Below are 27516 nucleotides of genomic sequence, written 5' to 3'. Positions count from 1 at the left end.
GGACCTTCCAATGACTGTGTCCTCTTCCTAACTCTAAACCATCCAAAATGACATCAGATTGGAAAAATGCCCTCATTCCAAACATCTAAAATTCAAACAGCCTCTCACAAGGACATAAGTAAAAGAATACACACACACACACACACACACACACACACACACTTAAACATGAAGACGTTGAGATTTTGTCAGCCTCCCTCAGCCTCGCCTCACCCTCAGCCCACTACCATCTGTCACAGGGAGACCTGGTGGTGACACGGCTAGCCCATGTGCCCACATGTGTGTATGTTTGCTTGCAGGCTCATTATGCACAGATACACAATTACACATGCACTCCTTTATAAGCCTGGCTGTCACTATAAATAGGAACATAAGCAGCTTCATACCTTGAACAAATTTGACCTGATTGGATATGTAAAGGTTATATTCAAAGTAAAACGTGTGTTTGTTTTTTTTCTATTCTTTGATACCAAATGTTTCACATATCTGTGAGTTTGTGGAAATGAAAGAGAAAATTACTGTGTACATGGACAGTTGGAACTTGTGAAGACTTCAGTGATGTTCCATGTTTCCTTCTGCTATATTTCCACTAATAAGAAAATGCTTAACTCTAACTATAATGCTTATATTCTGAAACTCTGCTTGCAGCTTGTCTTTATGATACAATTTATAATCATCTTTTGTGTGCATGAAATCATCTTCAACCCTACAACACAAACGCATTTTCTTTAGTTTGAAGTTCATTAAGTCGAGTGTCTGTTTCACATCCTGGAAGGGGACACACTGATAGCATTAATAAAACATTAATACATCTGTTATTCAATGGTTAGCTCGGGCAGTGCTGTCAGGCCACCCAAATTAATGGACAGGAAGTGATCACAGGGCTTATACAGTCAGCAACGGGTAGCTGTGTGGATGAATGATAGAGAAGGGTAGAGACAGAGAGAGATTAAACACAGAAGAGGAGAATAAAAGCGAAGATGGGAACATCAGATTGATGGGGAGAGAAATGAAGAGGAGGACAAGGTGAATCTGAGAATGGGAGCGGAGAGAAACAGAGAGGGGGCATTGAATACGCAGAGAGAAACGGAAATGAACAGAGAGAGAGTGAGAAAAGGACCCTGAACATACGAGTGGAGAAAAGGAGAAAGGAACGGAAAGTGGATAAACAGTAAGAGGAAGAGCAAGACAAAGAGAGAAGGCCAAACACTGAGAAGATGAGACTGAAAGAGAAATTTTGATGTATGTGAAGAGAGGAAGTTGGAGGAAAGAGGGTAAGAGTGACTGGGAAACACCACAAGGAACAAATTTGAGAAGGTGTATATCATAATTAGAGAGGCAGGACAGTAAAAGAAACAAGGAAAAAGGGAAAGAAAACCTCAAGGTACTTGCTAACTCTCACTCTTTGGCTCTTACGCCTTTTCCCTTCCTTCCTTCCTTGCTCCTTACTTCTCATGCTCTCCCTCTGAACATTTCCTCAGTGATAACAAACCTTAGCGCCCCTTTCCTTCCCTCAAAATCCTGCCTCTAATCTCTTTGCCTCTTCTAGCTTTCACACACTCGATGGTTCAGTTTCACCAGATGGCTTGTGAGCGCTATACTCAGAGGAGTGAATCTATCCGTCACAGCTCTTTCTTTCCGCCACTCTCAATGTCTCTCTCTGCACACTCGGCAACATTGAAATTGACTGGGCCCAAATTAATTTGGACAACAGTGATTGTGTCTGAACAAGTCCTCATTCCAGCTAAGGCCTCTCTAATGCAGCGCTGAACTGCCCCGTCGAGTCCCTAACAGACTCTCTGAGTGTTCCAGCCAATTTAGCCCTCGAGTGAGGGATGGATGTAGATGTGCAGGGAGAGAAAAGGGATGGAGAGTTGAAGGGAGGGGAGTGAAGCAAGGTGATGGAGGGAGTAATGTGCTGTCGTGGGAAATTGAGGGGGCGTATAGGTGTATGTGACAGAGAGAAAGAGAGGGAGATAGACAGAAAGAGAGATAGCATGGGGAGAGTGAGGGAGACAGCCTGACAGCTGTCCCCTAGGGGAGTTGGGTCTTTTCTTCAGGACTCTTTCTTTCTTTCTTGCTTTACCCGCCACCCCTCCCTCCCTCCTTTATTTTTCTGAATCACGTCCTATGTGCTTTCTGTGGGCGTTAGCTTCAGGCATCTGCCTACCTGCCTCCCTCTCTCTTTCTCCCTCTCTCCCTGACACTCTTCTTTGCACTTTTTCTCAGGTCCCATGAGGCATTTGGTCCCTATTCTCCCTCCTCTCTCCCTCCTCTTGTTTCTGCATCTCCCCACCTCTCTCTCTCGCTCTCACCTACCTTAGGGCCTCGTTGCCTGGAGGATTTGCCCATCAGCTTCTCGTCGTCCAGTTCACATTGCTCCAACAGATCCAAGATGTCTTCCTCCTACACACCAACACATATAGAAAAAAACTAAGCAGATGAGAAGATATGCCAAAGGTGTTGATTTTGGTTACATAAGGAAAGTACAGTAGAAAGCTAAGAGTAACAGGGTAGTTAGATGATACACTGGTAAAGAATGATTAAAATGATTTGATGCTTCTTATGTCTAATTACTTTGAAGTGAAAATGAGGTGTGAGAACCCAAGTAACTTCAGTTATTAAAAAAAAAAAAAGGAGGGATGAAAAAGTTTAACTTCACAAGCCTATGTGCCTTATCTGGCAGTTAGAAAAAACACCCTGGCTGAACATGCAATGCTCTTTGGCAGCGCTCATAGAGGCTGAATTTGGAAAAGGCAGCGTCACGGCCATCGCCAATATGCTGGGGCCTTGGCCATTTGGCTGTAGCTAAAATGCAGGCAAAGGTGATTAATGTTGCTTCACGGCTGGGATATAAAAAGCTCCCGCTTGCCGCTCAAACACAGATGAAAAGTGATTGTTTTTTCTCCGATTAGCCATCAAGCTGCTTTCTGGGGTCCATGAAAAGGTCAGTGTGCCCCTGGCGCTCTGTGTGTGTGTGTGTGTGTGTGTGTGTGTGTGTGTGTGTGTGTGTGTGTGTGTGTGTGTGTGCCCATGCATATGTGTACAGTGGCATTTGTTCTTCAGTATTAAAGTATGCATTCATGGGCCCCGACACATTTTTTATGAGTTTTTGTTTTTTTTTCTAAATAATATTTTTCTGCCACGTGTCTTTTTGTACAGTATATATACTGTGCCTCATTTTACTGTGTGCTTATGTGACCGTCCAAGCATTTTTGTGGCTGTTGGTGTGAAATTGCGTCTGTGTAAGACTGAACTTTGTGGGGATGAAATTTGCCTTGTTGCAGCCGGATCAGACAGTTGAGCTTATATAAATGTGTAAATTTTCCATCAAAATATTATAAGGAGAGCAAACATTTACTGAGTGAATGAGTAAGTTATGAGCATCAGATCATGTGAATATTTAAGTATTTCATAATAACAAAATTAAGTAACATTGACTATGTGTTGAAAATGAGTATGCCAGCCATTACTGCAGTATTCGTGTGAAAGATTGCTGCAGCTATGTCTAAAGAGGACTCGAGAGAAGAAGAAGAAGAAGGAAAAAATACTATATTGTGCCCAGCCATTCATGAAGATGGGTTAGGGTGCTGTAACATATTATGCACTAAATTAATTTCATAAGCAGTTCTGAGGAACTAACAATGAAAATTAGAAAATGTTATGTTTATTTACCTTGACAACAGTATTATTGCAGTACTGCATTTTTACTGCAGTAAAAATCTGCCTTCTTAATATCTGTTGCAAGGTGAAACTTTCTCCTCCCACAGAGGCTTAAAAACCAGTGGAGGCCCATTAACTTGTTAAACTGCGCCAAAGCAGATTACATGGATCTTCTGACATGTTTTAAAGCATGGGAGAAAACTGAACTTGACACCTACAGTAATCACAGATGATCTGAAAGCTATTTACTTTCTCTTAACTGAAAGTGATTAAACACACAGTGCATCTACATCTTATGATGCAGCTCCATAGATAGTAGGCAGATTATCTTTTTCTGAAATGATCACTTTACAAATTAAACATTTTATTCCCTCTGTGTTTGCCATCATATATAGCTGCCTTTTACAGCATCACCAATGATCTCTGTAAATGTCAGCTCATAAAGTATATTATTCAAACTTGTACTTTCTTGGCGCTAAAGGACCAAGAGTCTTGTCTGTGTAGTCCTGTCCAGAAGTCTTCTGTGGAAGCTTTTTTGGGTTTTTTATCCATTTTTGTCAAAAATGTAATTTTTTTTCTATTGTTGGCAGCTTCTACTGACTCTTACTCCATATTTCTTGGCCGTTTGACAGATGATGCTGTCTTGTGCATTTCTGTGGTAATGTAGTCAGAAGACACCTTCCACTGTTTAGGAATTTATTACCTCCACGGTAAAAATAAATAAATAAAAAAAATGCCCCTGAGCCAGCAGAAAACTTCAGTGGGTAAAACTGGGCTCATTCCTGGTAGAGTGAATAGACAATGATGCTTACGATTAGGGCTGAACAATATGAAAAAAAATTATATTACAATTATTTTGACTGGTATTGCGATTTTTGATTTGAGTCATGATTTTAGTGAATGGTTTTGGAATTAAATTTTTACTTCAGAAAAATTATGTGATTTTTTTTTTTCCATCTCTGTAGCACCACAATGATTCATTTATGGTATGTTGTGACACATTTGACCTTTTATCACAAAATTGCAGCTCCTGCCATTTGGATATTGCACTTAACCATATTGAGATTTTGATAATATTTCAATTAATTGCTGAGCCTTACTTCTGCTCCCACTGTTCAGCAGGAAATATGTTCCAATTTTATTTGTTCTAGTTACTTTTTTTTAACTGTAGGTGGCGCTGGTTTGATTGAAGGGGCTGGTTCAACTGCAGTGTATTGCCCTGCTCTGCAGTTGAATGATTCTAAGGGCTCCTGGTTTCAGGAGCTCTGCATCAGTTACACTGTGTTTTTAAGTCTGCCTGTTGTTTAACATCAGCAGCAGCACGCTGGGTTTTCTTTTTACTTAACTTTCTATTACCCCAGTAAACTGGAAATTTCTTGCAGCTGGAAAAAAAATTTATTTTTTATCTGGGAAACATAAAATCCAGCTGAATAAACCAGAAAATTACTTTTAAAAAGAGTGCGGTCTAAGGTGAAAATTTGTAAAAAGTAAAAACAAAGGTGCCTAACAGATTCCTAATATTCCTCTGTTTAATGTACATTTGAAGCACTTGCAGAACACTTTGAAAGGATTTGCACTGACTGCGAGGTGCTCCCAGACAGCATTTGTAGTGAGTGTACTTGTGCTATTCTATTTCATTGACAGAGCACTGAAAGCCAACTGAACATGCACCCGCCCAACTACACTTTTATTTTTCATTTCTATATGAGAAAAAATGGAGGATCGGGTGGGATATCAGATGAGCGAGAAGGGATAAACAGATAGCTAACAACAGAACTAACAATGTGATGCACACCTGTCAACCTAACTGTTATGTCAGTGAGGAGAAAGGTGATGCAAACCCTGTAGAAACCAGTGTAACCTGTGGCTGCGTTGTCTTCGCAGCGACTGAAGCCATCAAAGGTGCTTTACAGTGCATCAGCATGTTATCACAAGGTTTACAACACATATTTTCTTTTTCTTTGATCCATGACATTTTTCAATTCATGGCCCTGAGAAACCCACAAAGACAGCAAACATGAGTCTTGCGGGTACAATGTCTGTCAGACTTCACTGATATGTTGATGGCACAATAGCAAATAAACTCTGGCCCCTTGCAACAGCAAAAAGAACCAAGCAGGGAATGCACATCAAATGATGAATTATGGATTATGAGCCCAAGCACTTTAACTGATGTACAAAACTAGAGGCTTTGGTATATCACAAGATCTTTGTTATGTTTAGGTGCAAACCTTAACATGGTTAAGTTTAGTTGCAAGGCTTAAGATGGTTATGTTAGGGTTAAGATTAGAGATGGCTGCATTTTTGTAAAGAATTTTCCATTCAATCAAAGAGTTCTATCAATGCCCATAAGTAATCTGGAGTTCACTGGTTTGCTAATATCTTTGCTAAAAGTAGATACAACTTGCGCAGTTTATATTTTTGTGCAGCAAATCCAGCAAAACAACTACTGATACTTGAACAGGCAACTTGAACAAAGTAATTCCACTATTCAAATAGGTACACTGCAAATCAAGCAGGTTATAAACAAGGTGAATTTGTGTTTCCACAATCATTGTGTGCAGTCAGCAACAATGGGAGTGACTAAACAGAAGCTAAGGCTGAAGAGCACAAACAAATGCATCTGAAGTCCTTCAAGAAAAGCAACTTAAATCATGTCTTATTCCTGAAAGCAGATTGGCTTGAAAATCTATGTGTAATTTTTAGAAAAGGGGAGAAAAATAGTTGCATAAAATGCATTATTTGTGTTCTGATGAATATCACATTCAAATTCAGGTACATCCCTTCTTTATCATAAATGGCCAAGATTAGGATCTCGGTCCCTTAATAATAAGGACAGTCCAGTTGTCATTCATGATCATGTTATTAGATAGCGAACTCTACAGCTTCCTTTGTTCCTATTATCTCTCTCCCTTCCTGCTTTGAACGAGATCCAAATCTCGGTGTGTTGACTAAATTAAACTAACCTAAGCCTGGTGTTTTCGACTCTTTGATTGACATCTCTGTAAAAATTCGCTGCACTTTTGAAAGGACACACAATAACTTTCTGAAAAACAAACTGTAAGGGCTAGAGGCTGTTGATGTAGGTTTGTTTCTACGAAAGCTGCATATAACATCTGCTCCAAGTGTTTGATATGAATTTGTAATGTCAGTACTACTCTCAAAAACATCTATATTCAGTATTCACTATTACTATTCATTGCCAAAATAACTTGAGTTTTTTTCTTTGTTTCATCTGCATCTTTGCTACTCATCAATGCCTCTTTCCTTCATGTGTTTAAATATCCGATAATGCTTTCCTCTGTGTCTTCTTTTTTATTGATTTGTTCTTTCTGAATACACCCGCATGAAAATGTGAAAATTCCCTCTCCCTCCCTGTCACAATACTATAAAAACATATTTTACAAAAAACCGAAGTGACAAAACAACTATCTCTATTAGCGTCTCATCGTCTTTTACTTTGTGAATTTTGCACATCCTCTCTATCCCTGCTCTCCCACACTCTCCTGTTAAGTTGTATGGTTCATACCTTTCCCGTCAAAGACCTACAGTTACTACTACCACTGTACAAACCTTTTGAGTGCATGTGTGTATGCATTCACACACTTCAAACATGTACCCTGAATCGTTCTCAAAAAACCAATGAAATAAAAAATAGGTACATGTAAGAATGCAAATTCAAACGTGTGGGCAGCAGTCATTCACAACTAACTGACAGAAAGAAAAAAATATAGACAAGAAGATACAGAAAGAGGACCAGGGAAACAGTGCTCACTAAAGGACTTCACTGAGCTGTAAAGAAACAAAAATGACATTGTTGTGCGGCGTCTGTTTTGTTTTTAAAAGCTCATGTATCTGTGGAGAGACGGACTGAATGACAGTGGGAAAGCGAGACAGATAGTGAGCAGAAGAAGGACATTCTGTCAGAAGTTCTAACAAATACAAGGACTGTGGCACACTTTCCGCATTATTTGCACATCCTTTTTTGTGTCTGTGGGCAGAATCTTAATAGAAATGCATGTGTGTTTCTTTTCTTTGGCATGTTCTTGTCCACAAGTGTCTGTATATTGTGTGTATATGTTTGTGTAAGGGTCTCTGCAGGTTTCTATGATGTATGTGTGTGTGTCTGTGTGTGCGTGACAGTCTGTACGTGCCTTCATTCGTTTCAGAGGATTATTCATTTCCTTTTGAAGTGAGGCAGCTCGCCCAGCGAGGAAGGTCTGAAAGGCGGCCGAGAGCAGGCTTTCATACTTCTCCAACAGCAGCTTGTCGTCTGGGGGGTAAATACGTCTGTAGGCCGCGAAGACACAAAGAGAAAAGCAAGGAGAGTGAGGGAGGAGTGTAGAAAGAGGGAAAGAGAAAAGGCAAAGAATGAGGGTCATCAATGCAGAGAGAAAGGAGGTGATAAGTGAAAGAGAAAACAAGGAGGAGAAAATAGGGTTTGGGGTAACAGTCACAAAGAAAGAGTGAGAGTGAAAGAATAGAGAGAAAGAGAGAGAAAAGAGGGATTGGGTTTGAGCCAGAGGGAAAAGAGTTGAGAGAGGGAGTGGTGATAGAATTGGGAGGCAGGGAGCAGTGACGGAGAGAAGACAGAAAAAAGAACGGTAAGAAAAGAGGAGAGAAAGAGGGTCAGGAAGGAGATAGAGAGATAAAGAAAATGAGCGAGAAAAGAAAGAGAACATGGATGCAAAGATGGAAAGAGGACGAAATTGATGAAAGAAGAAGAAGGAATGGATGGAGTGAGGTGCAAAGAGAGGTCAAGGCACAGCAGGTGAGAATGGTGGGATGGACAGAAGAAAGAGCAAGCAGGAGGGGAAACGCACAGACAGAGAGAATTATAAGTGTTTCAATTGAAGGTGTGAAGTGATGTAGAGAAAACAAAGGTGAGTGGCGGGGTCAGGGGGAAAGAATGAAGGAAGACAGAGCAAGGAGAAAAGACAGAAAGAAACAACTTTTAATGGAGACTGTGATTTAAAAAAGTGTACAAACTTCCGTCTATCTTTTCACATGGCGTAATGCGTTAATGCACATCTGTTTTCCACACACATAACATCCTCCCTGAGATATGCACTTACTTTCCCGGTTGTCGCACTCTTTTCTAATGTGCCTGTTCACACGTTCCACATAGTTTTGTGCCCTCAAGACTAAACTAACAGTGCTCAGTGTTTATTTTAGGCCTTAGGGGATTAGGGAAAATGTAAAAACCTCTGCCTGGTTATCCCCATAATACATCTCCAAACTTGCACCAAGTCATTGCTTAAGCCATCAAATCAAAACAACGACAGTGTTATAATCAAAATAAGCGTTGGTCAGTGTGGAGTGTAAAAGCAGGGAAATAATTTTGTTTCTGCACAGACATATTTAGAGCCAAACTCCTCAGGAGGAGTTGTTTTTTTAAATCAACAGGAAGTTATAAAAGGGCACTGGCACTTTTAAAAAAACACAAAGAGAGAAAGTTGGATGTAATGTTTATGCAGCAGCAGGAAATTTTCTACCATGGCAAGAAGACAGGCAGATTTTAGTAAATATTGACTACTAAGCTATTCACACATATCAGCATCTGAGTTGTGGATTTTACTGCAGGTGCAATGCCAAGTAAAGTTTAACATTACACAATTTCACCCTTGAAACTTATACTACACCCATCTGCCATTTAACAATTTTATGCAGGGAGGCTGTTCTGGGTACACGATTTCCATATTGTTGAGAAGTTGACCCAATTCTATGAATCACTTTAGTTACTGCAGTTCAAATCAAGCAGCTACTGAATGTTGAGAGACCTGGTTTGAACTTTAGCTCCTTCCCTTGGCACCATCCTGATTTTGTAACTACCATACTTTTTTTTTTTTTTTTTTTTTTTTACTATTTTTAAGTTAGGTGGTTGACATTATTTTCTTCATCTTGACATACAAAACATGTGGAAAAAGTCTCTTCATAACTGCTGGATGAACTGAATTGAAATGATAATCTATGAAAAGAGCCAGAACCTCTCAATCCTCAAAAAGCAACATAAATCACTTGACTGAAAAGCATAAGGTCAACACTTTAATAGTGGGTGTTAATTGCTCCCTCTTCTTGGCATGGTCCATCTCAGAACATAAGGACATTTTATTTGAGGGTAACCCTGCAATATGTATTAATTATATATTATTTTCACCCATATGTTTCCAACTGATCTAGAGGCAAAATTAATATTCATACTCCATTCACATCTGTTTAAAACTTTCTTTGTTTTGGTCAAAAGTGTCTCTCAATACTTTTGATTCAAACGGCTTCAATAATGTTAAATGAGCAGCACCAATGGCATCAAACTAGCTGGGTTTCCTTCTGATGCCACAGAGTCCTGGCTTGTCTGTACCTGATGCAAGGTTCATCTAATAGCCGAATGTAAGTAAGTTCATTACCCGAACTCATCTAATGAGAAGCAGTGTGTTAATCAGACTCCAGTGCTGCGCCGGGACACCATTTGAATGCTAAGAGGTCTTTATTAGGGGTGCTCCAGACAGACCTCAGCCTGTCTGATTGACTGTCTGGCTGCCTGTCGGAAAAGAGGAAGGAGGTGACAGCACTTCATGCAGCCTGGGATTAGTATTCTGACTACCCATTCAGTCAAGTGATGAGTCAAGAAGTCACTTAGACTTGGGGAGAAAGCAACAAGGTCTGTCTGTGTGTTTTTGTGTGTATATGCTTGTGTATCCGCAAGAGATTGACAGAAAGTAAAATCCAGACCTGGAGATGTGCATGTGTTTATATGGTGGATAGAGAGACAGAGGCAGGAAGAGAAATGGAGAAACTGAGGGACTGAAGGAACATTAACAATTTACAAGGGACAAGCGGAAAATCAGAACTTGGTGTTGCTGACTCATGCTGTAAGGTAGATCTGCTCCATCTGTGAGGTAACTATTAAAAATTGACACACTTGATGTCTTCCAAAATTTAGAGTTAGAGGAGAAAAGAACAGAGGTGTTGAGGGAAAAAGGAGATGGAGGATGGCTTGCAGATGTCAAACAAAGCATACTTGCTCATTTGAATTTCTGAAATGCTGAAAAGGTTATGCATATTGAGTGTCTTAATTCTTCTGTCCCCAAAACATTGGATGGTCTCTGTTTGTTGTCTGCAGCAATATTATTATTCTCATTTATTCTCCCGAGAGCCTGGCACTCTGCAGATGACCCTATAAATGTAAGAAAAGCTGGCACAAGTATAGTGAGTAGAATTTCTAGAGGGAAAGCACTTCCTTACCTGTAGTTCCCCAGATGTTGCTTTTCATGCTCCTCCCTGGAGATCTGCTTGCGGACCTGTGCCAGTCGCTCTTTCTAGAAATAAGAGAAAACCATAGGAAAATATTTCAGGTGAAAGTCATTGCCACTCCTACCTTATCTTATATTAGAAACAGAGTGAGAGAAAGAGTCTTAAAGTCTTAAAAACAAGGAGGCAATGAGGGAGAAAGAGATGTAAAAAGCAGTCTAACCCATCAGTGACTTATAATTTTTTCCATCTACTGTTTTATTAATATGTTACAAAGGTATAATTGTGCCGCTCAGTTGGCCAATTTGGCATAAGGCAGAAAGGAGGGCATAACTCCACTACTGGCACTGCAGTATCTTTGAGAATTGAATGATATGTGCCTTCAATAGACCTGAACCAGGTCTCGCACTTCAGCCATAACAGCACTCAGAGATGAGGTAGTGCCCTTTTTAAAATAGTGCCTCTGCGCCATCTTTCCTTATTCCCACTGATTACTGCTGTGGCTGATCAAAAGGCTAATCAAAGAGGGTGGGAGGCGTAAAGCACTAGTAGCTGCCACTTTTCCCCATATAGATGAGAAAAGCTTCCCCGACTCCTTCATTTCAAAGAGAAAATAATTAAATGGTATGCTTGTCTCAGAAAACTCTGACTCTTTTGACATAGAGTGATAAGTACTGAAGTTTCCGCTCAGGTTTTTCTTCTCGTTTTAGCTTGTTTTGTTTCAGTTCTGTGGAAATAATTTGAACATTTTTTTTTTTTTTTTTTTTACTAACTGATTGATGCGTTTACTAAATGTCTCTGATACTATAATATCAAGCCACTGTTCACCTTTTGTGTTAATTTCTGTGTAGTCTAAAAAGCTCAAAAGGTATCTCATGACTCATGATCATTGTTTCAGTCCTCTGGTTTTGAAAATCTGGGTGGAGAAATGAAAGAATATCACTCTCAACTCCCTAGACCACAGTCAAGGTGCACCACCTTTTACAGGTGCTTAGCCTCCCAGATGCTCCACTGCAGTTGGTCAGTAGCCAGCAGAGAGAATTATGGTTTTATTTGGCAGATCCCAGATATGTGTAGCTGTATAAATGTGAAGCAGCAAATCTTTTCCAAGCTTCTAATAAGGTTTAAATCAAACTCATAGCTTAATTACATTTTATTATTCATTTTTCTGTGCATTACCAGCTCTTCTCTCCTTCTCTCCAGTGTGTGACGTTGTTTCTCCCAGTCGGAGGAAGCAGCTGAGAGTTTCTTCGTTGAGCCGTGTCCGTAGAGCCGTCTCTGAGCCTCTGCCTTTTGCTGGGCCAGGTTGCGTTTCTTATCGCTGGCCCTGGGTCAACATAAAGTAAGTAGAGTCAACATAATTCACAGTTAAAATAAAAGGAAAGGGTTCAGACTCCATTAAAAGTAGACCACCTAAGACCAAAAATATTAAATCAGATTTTCTGAATCTTCCCACTGGAGATTTGACAACTTTCCTGTTTTTTTTTTGTTTTTTTTAATTATACTTCATGCCTTTGTTTTCTGTCACTTTTTTTTCTGCATGCAAGTAGATTTAGTCAAATATTGTAACACTAATTACTGCTCAGTGAGGAACAGACATTATCCACAGGAAAGCAGTAAACTATGATGAAATTTGACAGCGTGTAGGTCTCATACCTAACTGATGGACTGACCTGAATTTGCCGTTTGATCATTACATCATTGTGGTGGTTAAAAAAAAAAAAAAAAAGGAAATCCCTCACAAAGCATTCAAGAATACAAAGATAAAGATGGAGTTGAGACACAAACAAACCGACAACCCCAAGATGAACAGTACCAGACAGCTAATTCTGAACAAGTGGGCCATTGCGGTCTGGAGAAAGGGCAATTCATTTTAGTCAATCGCTGGCCCTTTAAATTGGATATTGAGTGCTGTTGGGGGCTGAGGTTTATCAATGTCCATGCCCAGCCGGGTCTGAATTGATCCCCCGTTGATACAGTTGGTGTGGCGAACAGAGTTGTGAGCCGTCCCTACCTCTACACACCACCAACCCCTCCCTTATGGGAAGCAAAGCCATTACTATATAAGGAAAAAGTGAGCGAGGTAGAACAAAGCCCTCATTCACTCCAGCATGAACATAAGCAGTTTGTCCAGTGGAAAAAGCTCTCCGCCGCCTTTCAAGGCCTCCTACGATTTATTTGTCATGAAATAATCAAATATCCCCTTTTAATCTGTGGGAACACAGCAAACATCAGCCACGAAACAAATCATTTTGATAAGAGATTTGTTTGTGCCGACTGAAGCTGGGCAGGACGATGGAGTGAGTTTTTATGTGGGATGGCTGCGCCACACTTGGCCAAACTAGATCTATGGTGCTGCGTGTAATTCATCCATTGTGTGTGTGTGTGTGTGTGTGTGTGTGGGTGTGTGTGTGTGTGTGTGTGTGTGTGTGTGTGTGTTTGTGTGTAACTAGTAGAGTTGAGACTATATTTAGAGCAGTAAGAGGAGGACAAGCACAGAGAGAGAAAGAGAAAAAGAGAGCAGAGATCCAGAGGTCTGGTGTATGATGATCAATCAGTGGACAGACTCACTGTAGCCAGGGGACAGAAAAGCATGCCAGCAAGCACACACACACACACACACGTACATACATTATACAGCAAGAATGAAAGTATGTGTAACTCAAACAGGCAAACAAATACGCCCGTACAGCAAAGTAAAACAGCAACACAGGAAGCTTATATAAATATACACAGCAGGGTAAACAAATGACTCAAACCACAGATAGCATAACTTACAGGTAAAAAGAAATTCAAACACACACATATATATATATATATACACACAGCATGTCTGATTGAAGGGTGCACAAAGCACACAATCAAGGCATAGCTTTGTACCTTGGCTATTATCTGCCTTTGTATCCACTAAAACAACACCAACACACAAATTTACAAGGACAGCAGTTTTTTTTGTTTGTCCATAGCTCAAACCTCCTGTAAGCTTCAAACTAATGATACTACTGTGTCATCAGTCTGAAACCAAACAAGATAGAGAGTGAATTGTGCTGTGCATCAAAGTAATTCCAGTTTTCAAGGTTGCCAAATAAATAAATCTGAAAGAATTGACTGAAATGTTTAAACATTCAGAGCCCTGTAGAATAAAGTTTCACATAAGGGTTGACTGCACTCATGCAATTTCTGTGTGTCTATCTGCATGGACGTGCATGTGTGTGAATGACCGCTGTAGAGAACAGTACCTAATGTTGAGGAGCTTTAGAGCATTGAGCAGCACCCCTTTCTTCACGTCGTAATCAATCTTCTGATCGGTCCCAAAGCTCGGAGCTCGATTGATCTGCCAGAGAGGAGAGGAGAGAAACATTCAAAGAATATTCTGCGGGGGGGGGGGCAGTTTCTACTTCATCTTATTTTTTTTTCTTTCTTCTCAGTTCAGCAGAGAGAAATGCAATGCAATTACAGGAGTGGATTTAGGGCATCTTTGGAAAAAAGTGATCTGTTCCCGCAAGAGGGAGAAACGATGGGAGTAAGATGGATATGTTTTTTTAATTTTATTTTGAAGGACATTTTGGAATTCTTACCCTTTGCCTGGGCATAAATCTGACACTGATGTGTGTATGCTTGTGCATGAAGAGGAGTCTATGTATCTGTGTATGAATGCATGCAGACTGTGCAGGTTAAACTGTCACCAGATATGTGACCCTGACTTTCCAGCCAACCACAGCAAGCAGTCCATGACTGTAACAGAAGTATGCCCAACACAACCTGACAATGCAACACCCATTCATACGAGCAATAATCTCTTTTTGAGCATCGGCAAATTACCACCACTCAGCTCAGTGCCATCATGTACTATCAAGAGCGCTCAGACAGAGTCAAATGAGCAAGAACAGAATAAGCAACCAGTGATTTGAGGTACAAAAGCCAAAATCACCCAGGGAAAAATTCAAGAACAGCTTACCTTTCTTAACAGAACCATTTCAAGTAGTATTCAGATATTAGTTTTTATACCTGACACAACAAATCAATTCTTCGCCTGTACTCTTTGTCAGGTTCCCTCTGTCTCTCTCCCAAGGTGAGAAAGAGATTGTGTGAGACAACAGGGCCAGCAAATGGAGAGTGCAGTGTGAGAGTGAATGAACTGGCAACTGTGACTGGAATGATGTCTTCCTATGCAGTGACTTCAAATGACAATGCACCAGATTCCCACCGAAACCTTAATTGTTGAGATAAGTCAGGTCACCTCCTAAGTTCAAATGCTCAAACTACTTTTCTTTTTTATGTGGGAACACATAATTTTGATACCATTTTTTTTGTAATAGCTTGAATAGTAAAAGCTTTAATAATGGCATATTGTTGGATGAGTATAAGTAAGCACATATGAGAATCCTCAGTGAATTCTGTCATCACAGGAAGGGAATCCCGACTTTAAAGGAGTACACCGAATCACTGAATCAGAAATTTCTACATGAATTGCTTTATGAACCCTGACAAAAGCCACATACCAGAAAATATCTGTTTTATGGATGAAAATCACTGCTACAGTAATAGTTCTGGACGTGAGGCTGGAAATTCATTCTTCCAAGTAACATTAATCTGCAGTCAGAGTGAGTATTTGTGACAGAAACATTATTCGTCTTGTTCCTATCTTCCTTTAGAAAAAAGCAGTTGGATACAGTTGAACACATCAAAGCAGCACGACAGCCAATCACAAACTGTGATTTCAGTAACGGAACAACACTGAGCCAATCAAAGGCTTTAGAGTGCATTATAGATCCACGCTCTATCTGCCAATCAGGATTGTGGGTAAAGACTGCTGAGAGAGGCCAATGAGAGAGCCGATTGGTGTGCAACATCAGGCCATTTTGGAACCAAGAATCAAGATTTTTGGCTGAAAATGAGCAACAAAACCCGAAAGCTCCTTTACAGAGATGTGCAAAGCATCTCAAGGGTTGCGGTGGTAACCCTCAGCAACTCCAACCCTCTTTCTCTCCCCTTCTTCTGAAGTAGCCATTACTAATCCTGACACAATGGTGCTTACTGCTGTGTGGCAGATTTGGGAACAGTGCTGTATGATGATATTTACATCACAACCAGGCTCACTGTAACTGAGAGAGCCACATCGTTGACTATGTTGCCAGCAGTGGGGCAGGTAGCCCAAAAAAGAGCAGTTTATTTGGATCATAAGCCAGCAGTAAAAAAAGAAAATCTGGCTTAAGTGACTCCATAAAGCTACTCCCGATGTCAAAAGCTATTCCCAAATTGTCCTTCAGCAACACACCCAAATGCCAAACACCTGCAAAGCATGTGAATTTAACAAAATTAAATACATGTACCTATACGAGGTACGGCATAGGTGAATAAAAGCACACAAGCTGAAGAAAACCTACCACGAATAGTCGCTATCCGTGTAAACCTGAAGTATCTGTATAACCTTCTGTCAGCCTGTTGGGCCGTCATTTCGACTATAGTTCAAAAGATAGATCCACAAATACCAAATGTAAGCCACTAAATCCACACCAGCACGAAGTCGGTTTGTACGGACGTGCCATTCTAAGTGTGTGTGCGTGCACCCACATGTGCGTTTTTCTACACAGCAACCATTTATCAGAGGGACGGGGGTAGGTGATGAATGTCTTCTTGCATGAGAAGAAGAAAAAAAGGAACAGAGACCCTGTCCAACTCTTTCACTCAATAGAATGAAGTCTACAATACATCCCTCTGTGTGCTGAGAAGGACAGAGCTCCACTTCGACCTACAGTACCTTACCTAAGAAAAAAAAAAAAAAACACTACAAAAGTAAAGGAGGGAAAAGGTCTGTTTTCATTTAGAGCACTCCCCAATATGACAGCCACAATGAAAAGAGTATGGCTTTAGAGCGCCATAGCCTATAGGTAACAGCCAGACTGGCAGTGATCCTGGCGTTGGTTGTCTCGTTACTTGTCTTCATTTCTTAGTTTGATTTGTGGTGTCAAGCTGTCACGGGGGAAGACTGGCATTGCAGCACTCGCTGTCTCTCTTTGCTCTCCCTCAAGCTTTCGTCTCTCTCCTTCAACTCTCTGCCTGTCGCACTTCTCCTGGTTAGTTTCTCTTCCCACTCTGTTTCTTGCTGTCTTTCACCCCGTTTTCTGTCTGGTCACTCATTCCCCCCCTCCGCTTGCTAGCCCTCACTCTCTGGTCATTACCTCTCTTATTCATTTCTCTCCCCCGTGTTTCTGTGTTCTCCTTTTCCTCTCTGGCAAAGGAAGTTGGACCAGTCTGGTCCTAATGAACCCCTGCAGGCTCCCCAAACCCCCACTCTGATTTCCTTAAGTGACTCTGGCAGGGTCTTAAAGGAGCCCTCGGTTGCTCCAAGACGCATTCAATAAAAGCGTCAGATGAAAAGATTAGAAACTCCTTTTTACTCTTGCTTTGATTCAGTTCAGCATCAGCATCACATTAATGTAGCCCAAATATCAGTCGGTCAAACAGCAGATTGAGCGTGTAGAAAAAGAACATGTCCGTCTGTAATTTCTCACAGGACAGGTTTATCCTCATCTGATCATCCAATTAAACATGCAAAGATCAGAGGGTGAGCTGTAAACCATTAACGTTCTGTATACAGGAGATGTAACACTTTTATTTTCTGCACCTGGACGTGTGTGACTGCGACGCAAAAGTCACTTGCCATTGTTTGCAGAGGCACTTGTGAAATAAAGCTTGTGGTGGTGGGGGGGCCTATCCATTTGGTTTGAATTGTCTGTGAACCACAAGTCTGTCTACTGAGCTTTACTGCAGCTCCTTAAGTACAAACAGAGAGCCAGAAGTTCAAGCAGCAAATTTTTCATGGCTTACTTGATTTGATAAAGTTTATTAATTTTCCAATTGGAAAATTCTCTTGAGGGTCAGTGTCTCATAATGTGTTGCCCCCCAGAACAGGTGAGAACTAAGTATATTGCTCAGGGATAGTTAGTAAGTAAGTAATGGCCATAAAGAAAATAACACAGGCCATTCTGCACACCTATATTGAGAATAAACTCAGTCTCACTCCACATTATGGTACGACAGTTGCACAAATTCCAACTCTCCAATTCATTGTTATCATTTCAATTAGGAATAAACTCAGTAAAAAATATCCTTACAATGATTACATGACTCACTCATTGTTGAAAAAGTAGTGGGCATTAAACAGTTTGCGTCTATGGCCTATGTCTATGGCCGTCAGCTGCTTTCTTTCCACAACAAATTGCTTCCCCCCATCGACATCTATTCTGCGTCTGGAATACTCGTCAAACAAGTGCAGCGGCTGCTCGTGATTAATCGGTTCAGAAAAACGACCCCCTCTTATTATTCCTGGCAGAGTGTAAACAACCACTGCTTTGACAAGCCCCCCATTCTGCCCCGCACACTCGAGGGTATCGGCACAGTTCATCCGCTGTCAGAATGGAGTGTTTGTTGCCGCACAATGGTGAAATGAGAAAGGGAGGCAGAGAGGGAGAGAGAGGTAGAGCATGAGTAGCAGTGCGTCAGAAAGACAGACAGCTGGCCGCCCCGTTAAGTCGTTCTCTTGTTTCAGCCGTCTTATCAATCACTGTTTTGTTCTTTTTGTGGCGTTTTTAGTGGTCCAGTTGGACACCGGGAAACTCTAGCTGAGCATGCTGAGCTGCTGGTAAAGGTCCTGGGAGTAAGTGGGCCAAAGCTTAGCTCAGCCACCAGTCAACCTGACCCGCCTGACTGACTGGCCGGCATGGTGCACGGAGTGTTGTTTTTTTTTTCTTTTCTTTTTTTTCTTTTGAAGACATACAGAGATACAATCACACACAGCCACAAAAAGCAAAAGGTGCCCTTAAGGTGCACAATAAAGGTGGGGGTGTACATTGTAGCCGCATAGCGTAGTATTATAGCTGCACACACACCTAATTCCCACTTTAGTACTTACAAACAACAAGTCATAAATATGCAAGCATATATATCTTCTTTGTCAGTCGCTTATAACCTCAACCATACACTACAGTTCCATATGTCAATCATAAACATGCAATATATATCTTCCCTCTCAATCACATGGGTGCACACAAACACGCACACACACGCACACACACACGCACACACACACACGCACACACACACACACACACACACACACACACACACACACAGTCACTGGTACTGCCATACATCCCTGATGATAAATGACTAAATGTTGGGGTGTGTTTTCAACTGCCCCACATACGAGGCCCATGCGCTCCTAATTTGATACTTATTCCATGAAATAGTCATGTTGGGGGAAAATGGATGTGGATAGAGATAGACAGTCCCATACATCATTCTAATTATTCTTTAATAAACCTCTTATAAGCCAAAGAGTAGCTTGTAGGTAACCACTGCCACCTAGGGTTCACAAGGAGAAAGACGCCCCCCTCAGAGCTGGGGACGATATCCATGGACATTTAAATACGAATGAATCCCACTAAGTACCAAAGATTAATCAAAGGCAAAAGGAGAATGAAAGGTGGAAGGGGGCAAGAGAGACTCTGAAAGATAATTGAGTATATCAAACTGTATGTATTCTCCTCTATCATTTTTCACCCTAGAAAACTCAATCATGAGAGGATGAAAATTATTTGGAGAGCACAGGTAGCAAGTAAATTCCCCTTTAATCACCCTGAATACACAATAATGTTTGAGTCGGCTGTTGTAGGGGTTAGAAAACACTCAAATATCCTGAGGAAATATCTGAAAGGCAGGATAACCTCTAAATCCTTCTTCCAAAACTCCTTGGGAAATCAGCTATGCTTTAAATGGCTACTCTTTAGACTTTTATGAAGAACTATAAGGACATAACATTTTCATCTCATTCTACACAGATCAAATAGAATATCAATTGAGAGGTTACATAAGTGTGAGCCACTATTTATTCCACACAGGAAATTAACATTACTTTCAGAATTTGTGATTCATTTGCATTATGTTTGTTTGTGTTAGGGATATGAGAGAGTAAAAAAAAAAAATCCACATTTTCGTTCCTATGTTTATGTGTGTATTGTGGTGTCTGTTTGCTCTTGCCAGCGCAGATTACTCCACACAAACACACCCCCGACACAAACATGCACAAACACACACACACACACACACACACACACACACACTTGCACTCAAAACAGAAAGGAAGTCTGGATTATGTTGGCTCTGAGGGATGGACAGTCAAACCAAACTCATCTTGAAACAATTGGGGACTGAAAGAGAGGAAAGTTGCAGGAAGGGGCGAAAGGAGGAAGGGGAGGGTTTGAGAATCATCGCCTTTGGGGGAGCGGTCCAGCTGCAGCCTGTTGGTCTGTTGTCGGAATGCCCATTCACACACACACAAACACACTGAGACACAACCAAACCCGTGCCACGGTTGACCTAACCATGCCCGCCTCATTAGCTGCCAATCACTCTGCACAACCCGTCCTGAAGGGGGGCAGGAGGGGTAGAAAGAAGGAAAGAGATGGATGAGGTGATGGTAGTTAAGTTGTAGCCACCAGTAATGAAGTTGCCTAAGCTCCAGTGTGATGGAATCTTGATACTCAACAATGACATGTGAAACACCATGAAAGTTGGCAAACAAGGTCTCTTCCCCGTCTCTTTATTTCTCTAGTTCTCTTTATTTCTACTGCTCACTGAATTGCTGTGTTTGTGTGTTCTATGCAGGCTCCCCCCTGGCTCTCTGACTGCATAAAAAGATGGGCTGTGGGCTGGAGTTTGATGGTAGGCAGATCAGAATGGCCAACCACACAAACACCACAGCGGACTATTCCCAGAGGGACAAAGACCACAAAATCACACGAAACCCAGAAACAGCATCAGTTGCATGCAGTAGCTCTCATAGTGCATGTGTGTTAATAGTGCGGGCAAACACACATAGAGTACCAAACGCCACACACAATGACACAGTACAAATCAAATTCAGATTCAGACACACTAACTCACACTCATTCACACACACACACACACACACACACACACACACACACACACACTCACGTGCGCATTCTCACACGCTGACTGTGGTCCTAACAAGCAGGCCGACCAGCCTTTGAGCTGCCTGGAGCCCGGCACTAGAGAGAGCTTTGCGCGGACCAGGCAGGTTTCTAATTATTCGTGCTCACTACAAACACTTGTTTCTTCTTAGTTAGAGTTGACCAGCTGGAGCTTTGTTTTCTGCTGCGTGTGGGGGAACAACTGAAAAAAAAAAAGCGAAATTAAAAAATAAAAAAAGAAGAGAGCCAGAGACTATAATGAGACTGGGCTTCAATCCACCTATCTTTGTGTCGGGCTACGAGGACACCCATCAGGACCTCATGAGAACGATCTTTGTCGGGTTCTGTTTCAGATAGAAAGGATGGAGCATCTAAAGTAGAAATGTATATATGTACTGTATATTATATTCCTGTTGTCCTTGACCATCACTCACCAAACATTTAGTAATATTTTTTTCCATTTTCCTCACTCCATTTGACATAATTTGTCATGCTGGCTTACACCACATGGGCCCTGGATAAACTGGGGGGGGGGGGGGGATAATGCTGTACCATTGCTATATTTTACCATTGAGTAAATGACTCACACTGATTTGGACCCACGCACCCCAATTTTAAGACAGCACCCCGTGTTAGAGGAATTTAGAATAAATCTATCTTTGTCATGAGGCAGTTCTTCAACTAAACTGAATATATGTCCATTTCTGTAGCAGCCATGTTTTCCTTTGCATTTTTATTTTGCTTTTATTTTGCCTTCAAAAGATAAAGAAAACACTCAATGAAGCCCTCAAAGAAAAAGCCTTGGAACTGACAATACAAACCACAGTCTAAGCAGAGTGTGTGAACGTGTGCTGGTGTACTGTGTGACTGTGTGTGCACTTGAGTGTGTGTCTGTGTGGAGTGAAGATCACGGCTCAATGAAACGCCTCTCCTATACGAGACACAGATGCTGTCTGGGCTGGTTTAATGAAAGTGAACGTCTCCGGTTACGCCATTTGAGCAAGTGTGTGTGAGTGTGTGCGTGCATGTGTATGTGTATGTGTGTTTGCACCAATGTCGTGCTGATGTTTTGAATGTCAATAGGAGGTAAAACTTGTGTTGAAAACCCAGCCGAATTAAGATAAGGATCACACAAAAGCCTGTCTCTCTCTTTCTACCTTTTCTTCTCCGTTTTCAACACTTACTCTGAGCAGAATGTGCCTGTTTGATGCCTGGCCTTGGTTTGAGAAGCATCACTCTTGCCTTCTCTGTTTTCACCCCAGCGACAAGTGCTGTTCTGTGGGCTCCTCTTGAGTTTTTGTATCCGTTATCAGTATTTTTGCAATAATTTCTCCTTGTGCTCTATTGCTTACAAAGAGCCAGTGTATTGCATCTTCCCCAGAGGTTTTCTTGCAATGGCAAGACAGAGGCAAACATGTCCTCTAATCACAGGAGTTTGGAGTTGCGCAATTTTGAATACCTTGTCCACAAAAAAAAAAAAAAAAAAAAAAAAAAACAGTGGCTATTTTCTGGAGTTGTAATTGGAGGATGTGAGAGGCAATCATGTTCTTTTTTCCTCCCCAGCCTGCTACACACAGAGACAAAAATACAAAAACAAAGGGCAGGACTAATGTCATTTGACAGTTTCTTATATATGATACCATCGAGCTTTCAGGTACCTGACTGGCTTTGAGTTTACACAGGTTGAACTTTCATTTCCTGGCTGCGAGTTTGCATGTCCAACAACCAACTTTGACGTTTTAAAGAGTAAGAGATGAAGACGTTGTCGGAACAGCAGTCTGGGTAAAGCCCCAACGAGGCGTGGCACACATAATTCACAGTGACACCAATAAGGAAACCTGAGAGGTGAAGTCCACAAATTCAAAACAAACCTGTAAGACCTAGACTGTGTTTCAATTCCTGACACAATTTTTACTGTTTTGGTACTCAGGGGGGTGACAGAAATGAAAAATAAAAAATGGTGAAATGTGGTGAAATAGATTCAATTTACCCCCAAAATGTTGCAAAGTGATCTGCTGAAAAATTTAATTTGGACCTGAGGGCTTGCCATAGGGTACAGTTTGTGGCAACCAGCCGATGGGCCCGGCTGCGCCTTGCGTCCCAGCTGAATAGGAATGAACTTTGACACGCTAAAAAGTGGTAATAAAGTTATTTTCAGGCTTGACAGCGTACGTAGTGAGGATTTCAGAAGGGGTCTCTATGCTTGCAACTATCCCCTGACTAATCAGTTGAATTTTGGAAATAAATGATTGTTGCTGTAAATGTTGCGTGAAAGAGAAGCACGGCTGTGTGTGTGTGTGTGTGCGTTGGATGTTAATTGATGAGAGTTATAGAGAGCTGCTAGTAGCACAGGGGGGATCATTACTACTGGAGTGGAACAACTGCATTCACGGCTGTTTGCCATGTCTCATACACATTTACACACACACACACACACACACAAAGTGCACACATACTGTCACAGTGCACCAGCAGTCAAAAGGAACACCACTTTTGCTCTCTCTTGTACATCCTTTTGTCATGCAAGTTCAACTGTTCAACCACACAAAAAGAGTCAGGTAGGGTAATTATATCACCTTAATTCCATGATGACTCTTCTGAAAACACCAATCGACTATCAAATGTCACTCTTTTTTTTTTCTCCAAATCAGAGGCTTTTGGAAATCGCAAGATTTATTTTGGGCTGGCATGATGGGGAAAAACAAACAATTATCCCAGAGGCATTCCCATCCTTGAGTCAATTTGTGGGAAAGGGGGGGTAGAGGCGCACAGCCACTTTGGGTTAAAGGATTTAGGTCACACTTTAACTGACTGGCTGACATCAGAACGGTGAGACCGAAATCCTGGAGTGGATTCTGGACTCGAATCCATCTCCTGAATGACTGACACCTGAGAGACTGACACAGAGAGAATGAGAGGCGGATGTCTTGCTAGTAAACCTGCCGTCCTGACCTATATTTTCGTACCCTGCGTCTGTGTGTGTGCGTGCCTTTGTATGTGGAGGAGGGGTATTTGTCTTGTCTTATATGCTGTTGTGTATGCTTGGATTTCTGTATGTATGCGTGGGCATGTATGAGTGCACACATGCATGTAATTTTGTGAGCATGTATGTGGTTGTGTATGTTGCTGTCATTTAACATGGGAATGTGTCTCTCCTTGTGTTCGGAGGTGGACAAATACATACTTGAGACTACATGGGTGTTTGTGTGTGTTTCTGTGCACCAGGGACAAGAGTGTGTAAGCACAATCAGTGTGTGTTTATGCTTTCTGTCAGTGTGTGGCGACGTCTCCCTCTCTCCTGCTGATGCCACATTATTTCAGTTTAGGAGCCGCTGTCACTTTAGTAGCGGCATAGACAGGTGAGACTCCACAGACTCCCTCCTCTTTCTGACTGACAAATTAACACATACACCCTCAAATAAAAATTCTACTGTCATTTTTCAATGTGTTTTAAATTTGAAAATATTATTATAATTTACACTGATATACTTCATAAAAATAAAATTTGAAAGTTAATAAAAATGTATTTAAAATCCCAAATTAATAAATAAAACTCTGCCTTTAAATGATGTGGTAATTACACTTCATTTTTGTATTTCAAAAAATAAATTTGAAAGTGCAGTTTTTGCCAGCAACAACAGGTAGAAATTACTCGAAAAGGATGAGAAACACAATTATGCCGTTTCACACACATAAACACACACATGCATGCAGAGTTATACCTCCAGTAGCCAAGGTTTGAGTTTGCGGTCCAGGATGATGTCAAAGCCCAGGACCTCAAAGCAGACGCTGTCGCTCCCTGGTGGCTGACCGGGGCGACACATGCGGTAGGCGTGCAGCACATGGGGTTCAGCCACTATCAGTGTCTTTACCACCAGCTCCTGGCAGGACACACACACCAGCATAAAGAGAGGTAGAATCAGCAAGCTGAACCGACAAACAGAGAACACAAAATTTCACTTTTGTATTTAGTCCATTACATTCATCTTAAAAAGCCACAGGCTGCATTTTTTATAGTGGCTGATTAAAGGTCTTCTTAAACTGTTAATGGTACAATTAAGAGTTATGCTTTAATTTCTGGTTGCAACTGTAAACAAATGCTTGCACCTTTAGATTTAGGATTAAACTGAATAAAGAAATCATGACAAACACAAGACCTGTAACCTACAGACGTGCTCCACAGAGGTAGAGCAACAATCCTTAATTGTAATTAATTAATCCTTAATTCTCCTGTGTCTTAAGACACCCTGTCAGTTTAAAATCTGAGGAGAAACACAAAATGTTACAGACACAGAGCCTTTTGAATTTCACCTCCACACACTCTTTCACCAGTGTTGGTGGAGGTCCATCTGTGCAGCTCCCAATCTGTGGGCATGTGTGTGTTTGCACGTATGTTTGCTGGCTGCTACCTGGCTACCTACTCCCACTGTGTAAGTGGGGTAAACATGCTCACTCCTGACACACACACACACACACACACACACACTGGACAAAGCTTCCCCTCACCAGTCAGGCCCCACACAGTGCTGCTGGCCCACAGTTTGCCCAGTCCAGTCTTACTGCTGGGTACAGGAGAGGGCTACGGTGGCCTGGCCCTGGCCTGATAAGCTGCATCCCCCCTTTTCTATCTGTCTGTCGCTTACACACCTCCATCCATCTATCCATCCACCCGTCTGACCCACAGGCTGCCCAGTACAAACACCTGCTCCCACTACCGCCGTTTATGCCTGAAGTCCCTGCCCTGGCTGGTGTGTGTGTGTGTCTTTGTCCCTCTTCCATCACCTCACTCTTTTTCCTGAGCCCCCAGCATTGGCCACGGCCTAGCACTGTGCATGTGTGTGCATGTGTGCCTGTGTTTTGTTAGCTTTGAGCTTAAATAAGCCAGTTTAATTATTTTTTATCTCATCTGCAAACATTTGTGAATTATTTTAGCTATTTTGGGCACATAAATAATTCATTTGTTTTATTTCTGTTTTGATAGAATCACATCTCTTTCTATATAAGTGTACTTGAGATACCAGGATATCCTGGTAATTAGTGAGATCTTCTCCTGTGGGTTTTTTGGTTCAATTAACAGCATTTTAACACTGAAAAAACACATATGTATAATCAAACAAGAATACAAAGTACATAGAAAATATAAAGAATACTGCATATAATGCCTCTCTGTTTATAATTCTGTCAAGAAAAACATATGTACAATAATTTTTTTCGGACATCCCCGAAACTTGGGAATTTTTATTTTTCCAAGTGTCCTGAAAAAGGTAGCAGTTATCATTTGACAGTGTTCACCACAAATAAACAGACCTATGTGTTAAAAAGGAGTATTATTGTCACTGAAATGTTACCATCTGAGCGCACAAAGTGTAACTATTTTTTTGTACTAATTAAATACAGAATGTCTTCTGTTTTTCTTCAAAGAAAACATGTCGAAATTATGCATGGGATTAGAATTTGGAATTTGGCAAGACCCCAACGATCTAAAATACAATTGGTGCAGAATGTGTTTGTGTGTGGTTATTAGCAAATATAATAGTAGATATAATATAATATATAAAATATAATAATAGTAGCATTTGTAGTCAGACACTGCTCTCAAAATTACACCCACATAAAAAGCTACGGCTTCGCTGATCAAACCTTGGACACTCTGCCCCATACAGCACATCAATAGTGCCTCAATATGAAAGAGATGCCAGTGTTTCGTATGAAAAAAAAAACAAAACATATACCCGATATTCTTAACCCCCACAGACAATCTTTTGGCAAACAAACTCTCTGACCGTCTCTCTGACCGTGACTGTTGGTGGAAAGAGTCAGGGCAGCCTGCTAGGCCTGTACAGGAATAAAATGTAAGAGGAGAGATGAATAGAAAAGGAGAGAGGAGAGTGAGCAGAGAGCATAAATACAGAGTTGAAACAAAGCGCAGTATGTGAGTGGGAACGGACAATGCTAACAACAAAGTGGAGCAACTTCTGAAGAAAAGCATACAGAAACCAAGAGAAGAGGACGACGGTCTGGCTGAGTCAGAGGGTGACACTCTGGTATGCAACTGAAAACATAGATGAGAGAGAAAGAAACGGAAGTGAAGAAAAGAAAGTGGAATAGATAAAAAAGAAACTTTAGTGCTTCGACAGAATGGAGCACACAGAGAGGTTAGACAAGAGAATAAAGAAGACGAGAATAAAGAAGAAGAAATGTTACCACAACAGGAACTTTGCCAAACAGGCAAAGCACTGCAATACCTACTATAGTCTAAGACGCCACTTGCTTCAACATGAACACAAAGAAAAGTAAAAGTTGATGGAGAGAAGGAATAAAAGATCGCCTCGCAGAGAGGATGATAACCAATGGGAATTGAATTTGAGGTTGAATGCTGGCAGCTTGAAAGCAGATGGTAAAACAGAGAGCAAGCACTGAGAGACCTTATAGGCCAAATGACTTTGAACAGAAAGACAAGGAGTCAAGGTCAAGAAGAATAAGAAATAGCAAAGAGCAGCAAAGAACAGACACAGAACCAGGGCTGAAATCCTGATAGAAAAGTAAGTAGTAACTAAAGTAGTAGTAACACAAAGACATCCCCCAACAGTCACTGATGAAAGAAAAT

General features: G+C 41.2%; 1 protein-coding gene across 4 annotated transcripts in view; it reads right to left on the bottom strand.

Moving 5' to 3' along the window:
* ttll7 (tubulin tyrosine ligase-like family, member 7) overlaps positions 1–27516 on the bottom strand; it is a 68063-nt gene that overhangs the window by 21178 nt on the left and 19369 nt on the right. For all 4 annotated transcript variants that reach the window (XM_023411041.2, XM_023411040.2, XM_023411042.2 and 1 more), the window contains exons 9-14: positions 24632–24790; positions 14151–14245; positions 12091–12238; positions 10906–10979; positions 7818–7953; positions 2320–2406 (exon numbers count right to left, since the gene is read on the bottom strand). In XM_023411041.2, coding sequence (XP_023266809.1) covers positions 2320–2406; positions 7818–7953; positions 10906–10979; positions 12091–12238; positions 14151–14245; positions 24632–24790 — 699 coding nt within the window. The remainder of the gene's footprint in view (positions 1–2319; positions 2407–7817; positions 7954–10905; positions 10980–12090; positions 12239–14150; positions 14246–24631; positions 24791–27516) is intronic.

Source organism: Seriola lalandi, unplaced genomic scaffold, assembly GCF_002814215.2.
Source record: "Seriola lalandi dorsalis isolate HSWRI2012SDOR001 ecotype SW California unplaced genomic scaffold, Sedor1 jcf7180002054446, whole genome shotgun sequence".
Taxonomy (NCBI): Eukaryota; Metazoa; Chordata; class Actinopteri; order Carangiformes; family Carangidae; genus Seriola; species Seriola lalandi.
The sequence above is the reverse complement of the archived record's forward strand: the minus strand, read 5'-3'. Positions and strand labels throughout refer to the sequence as shown.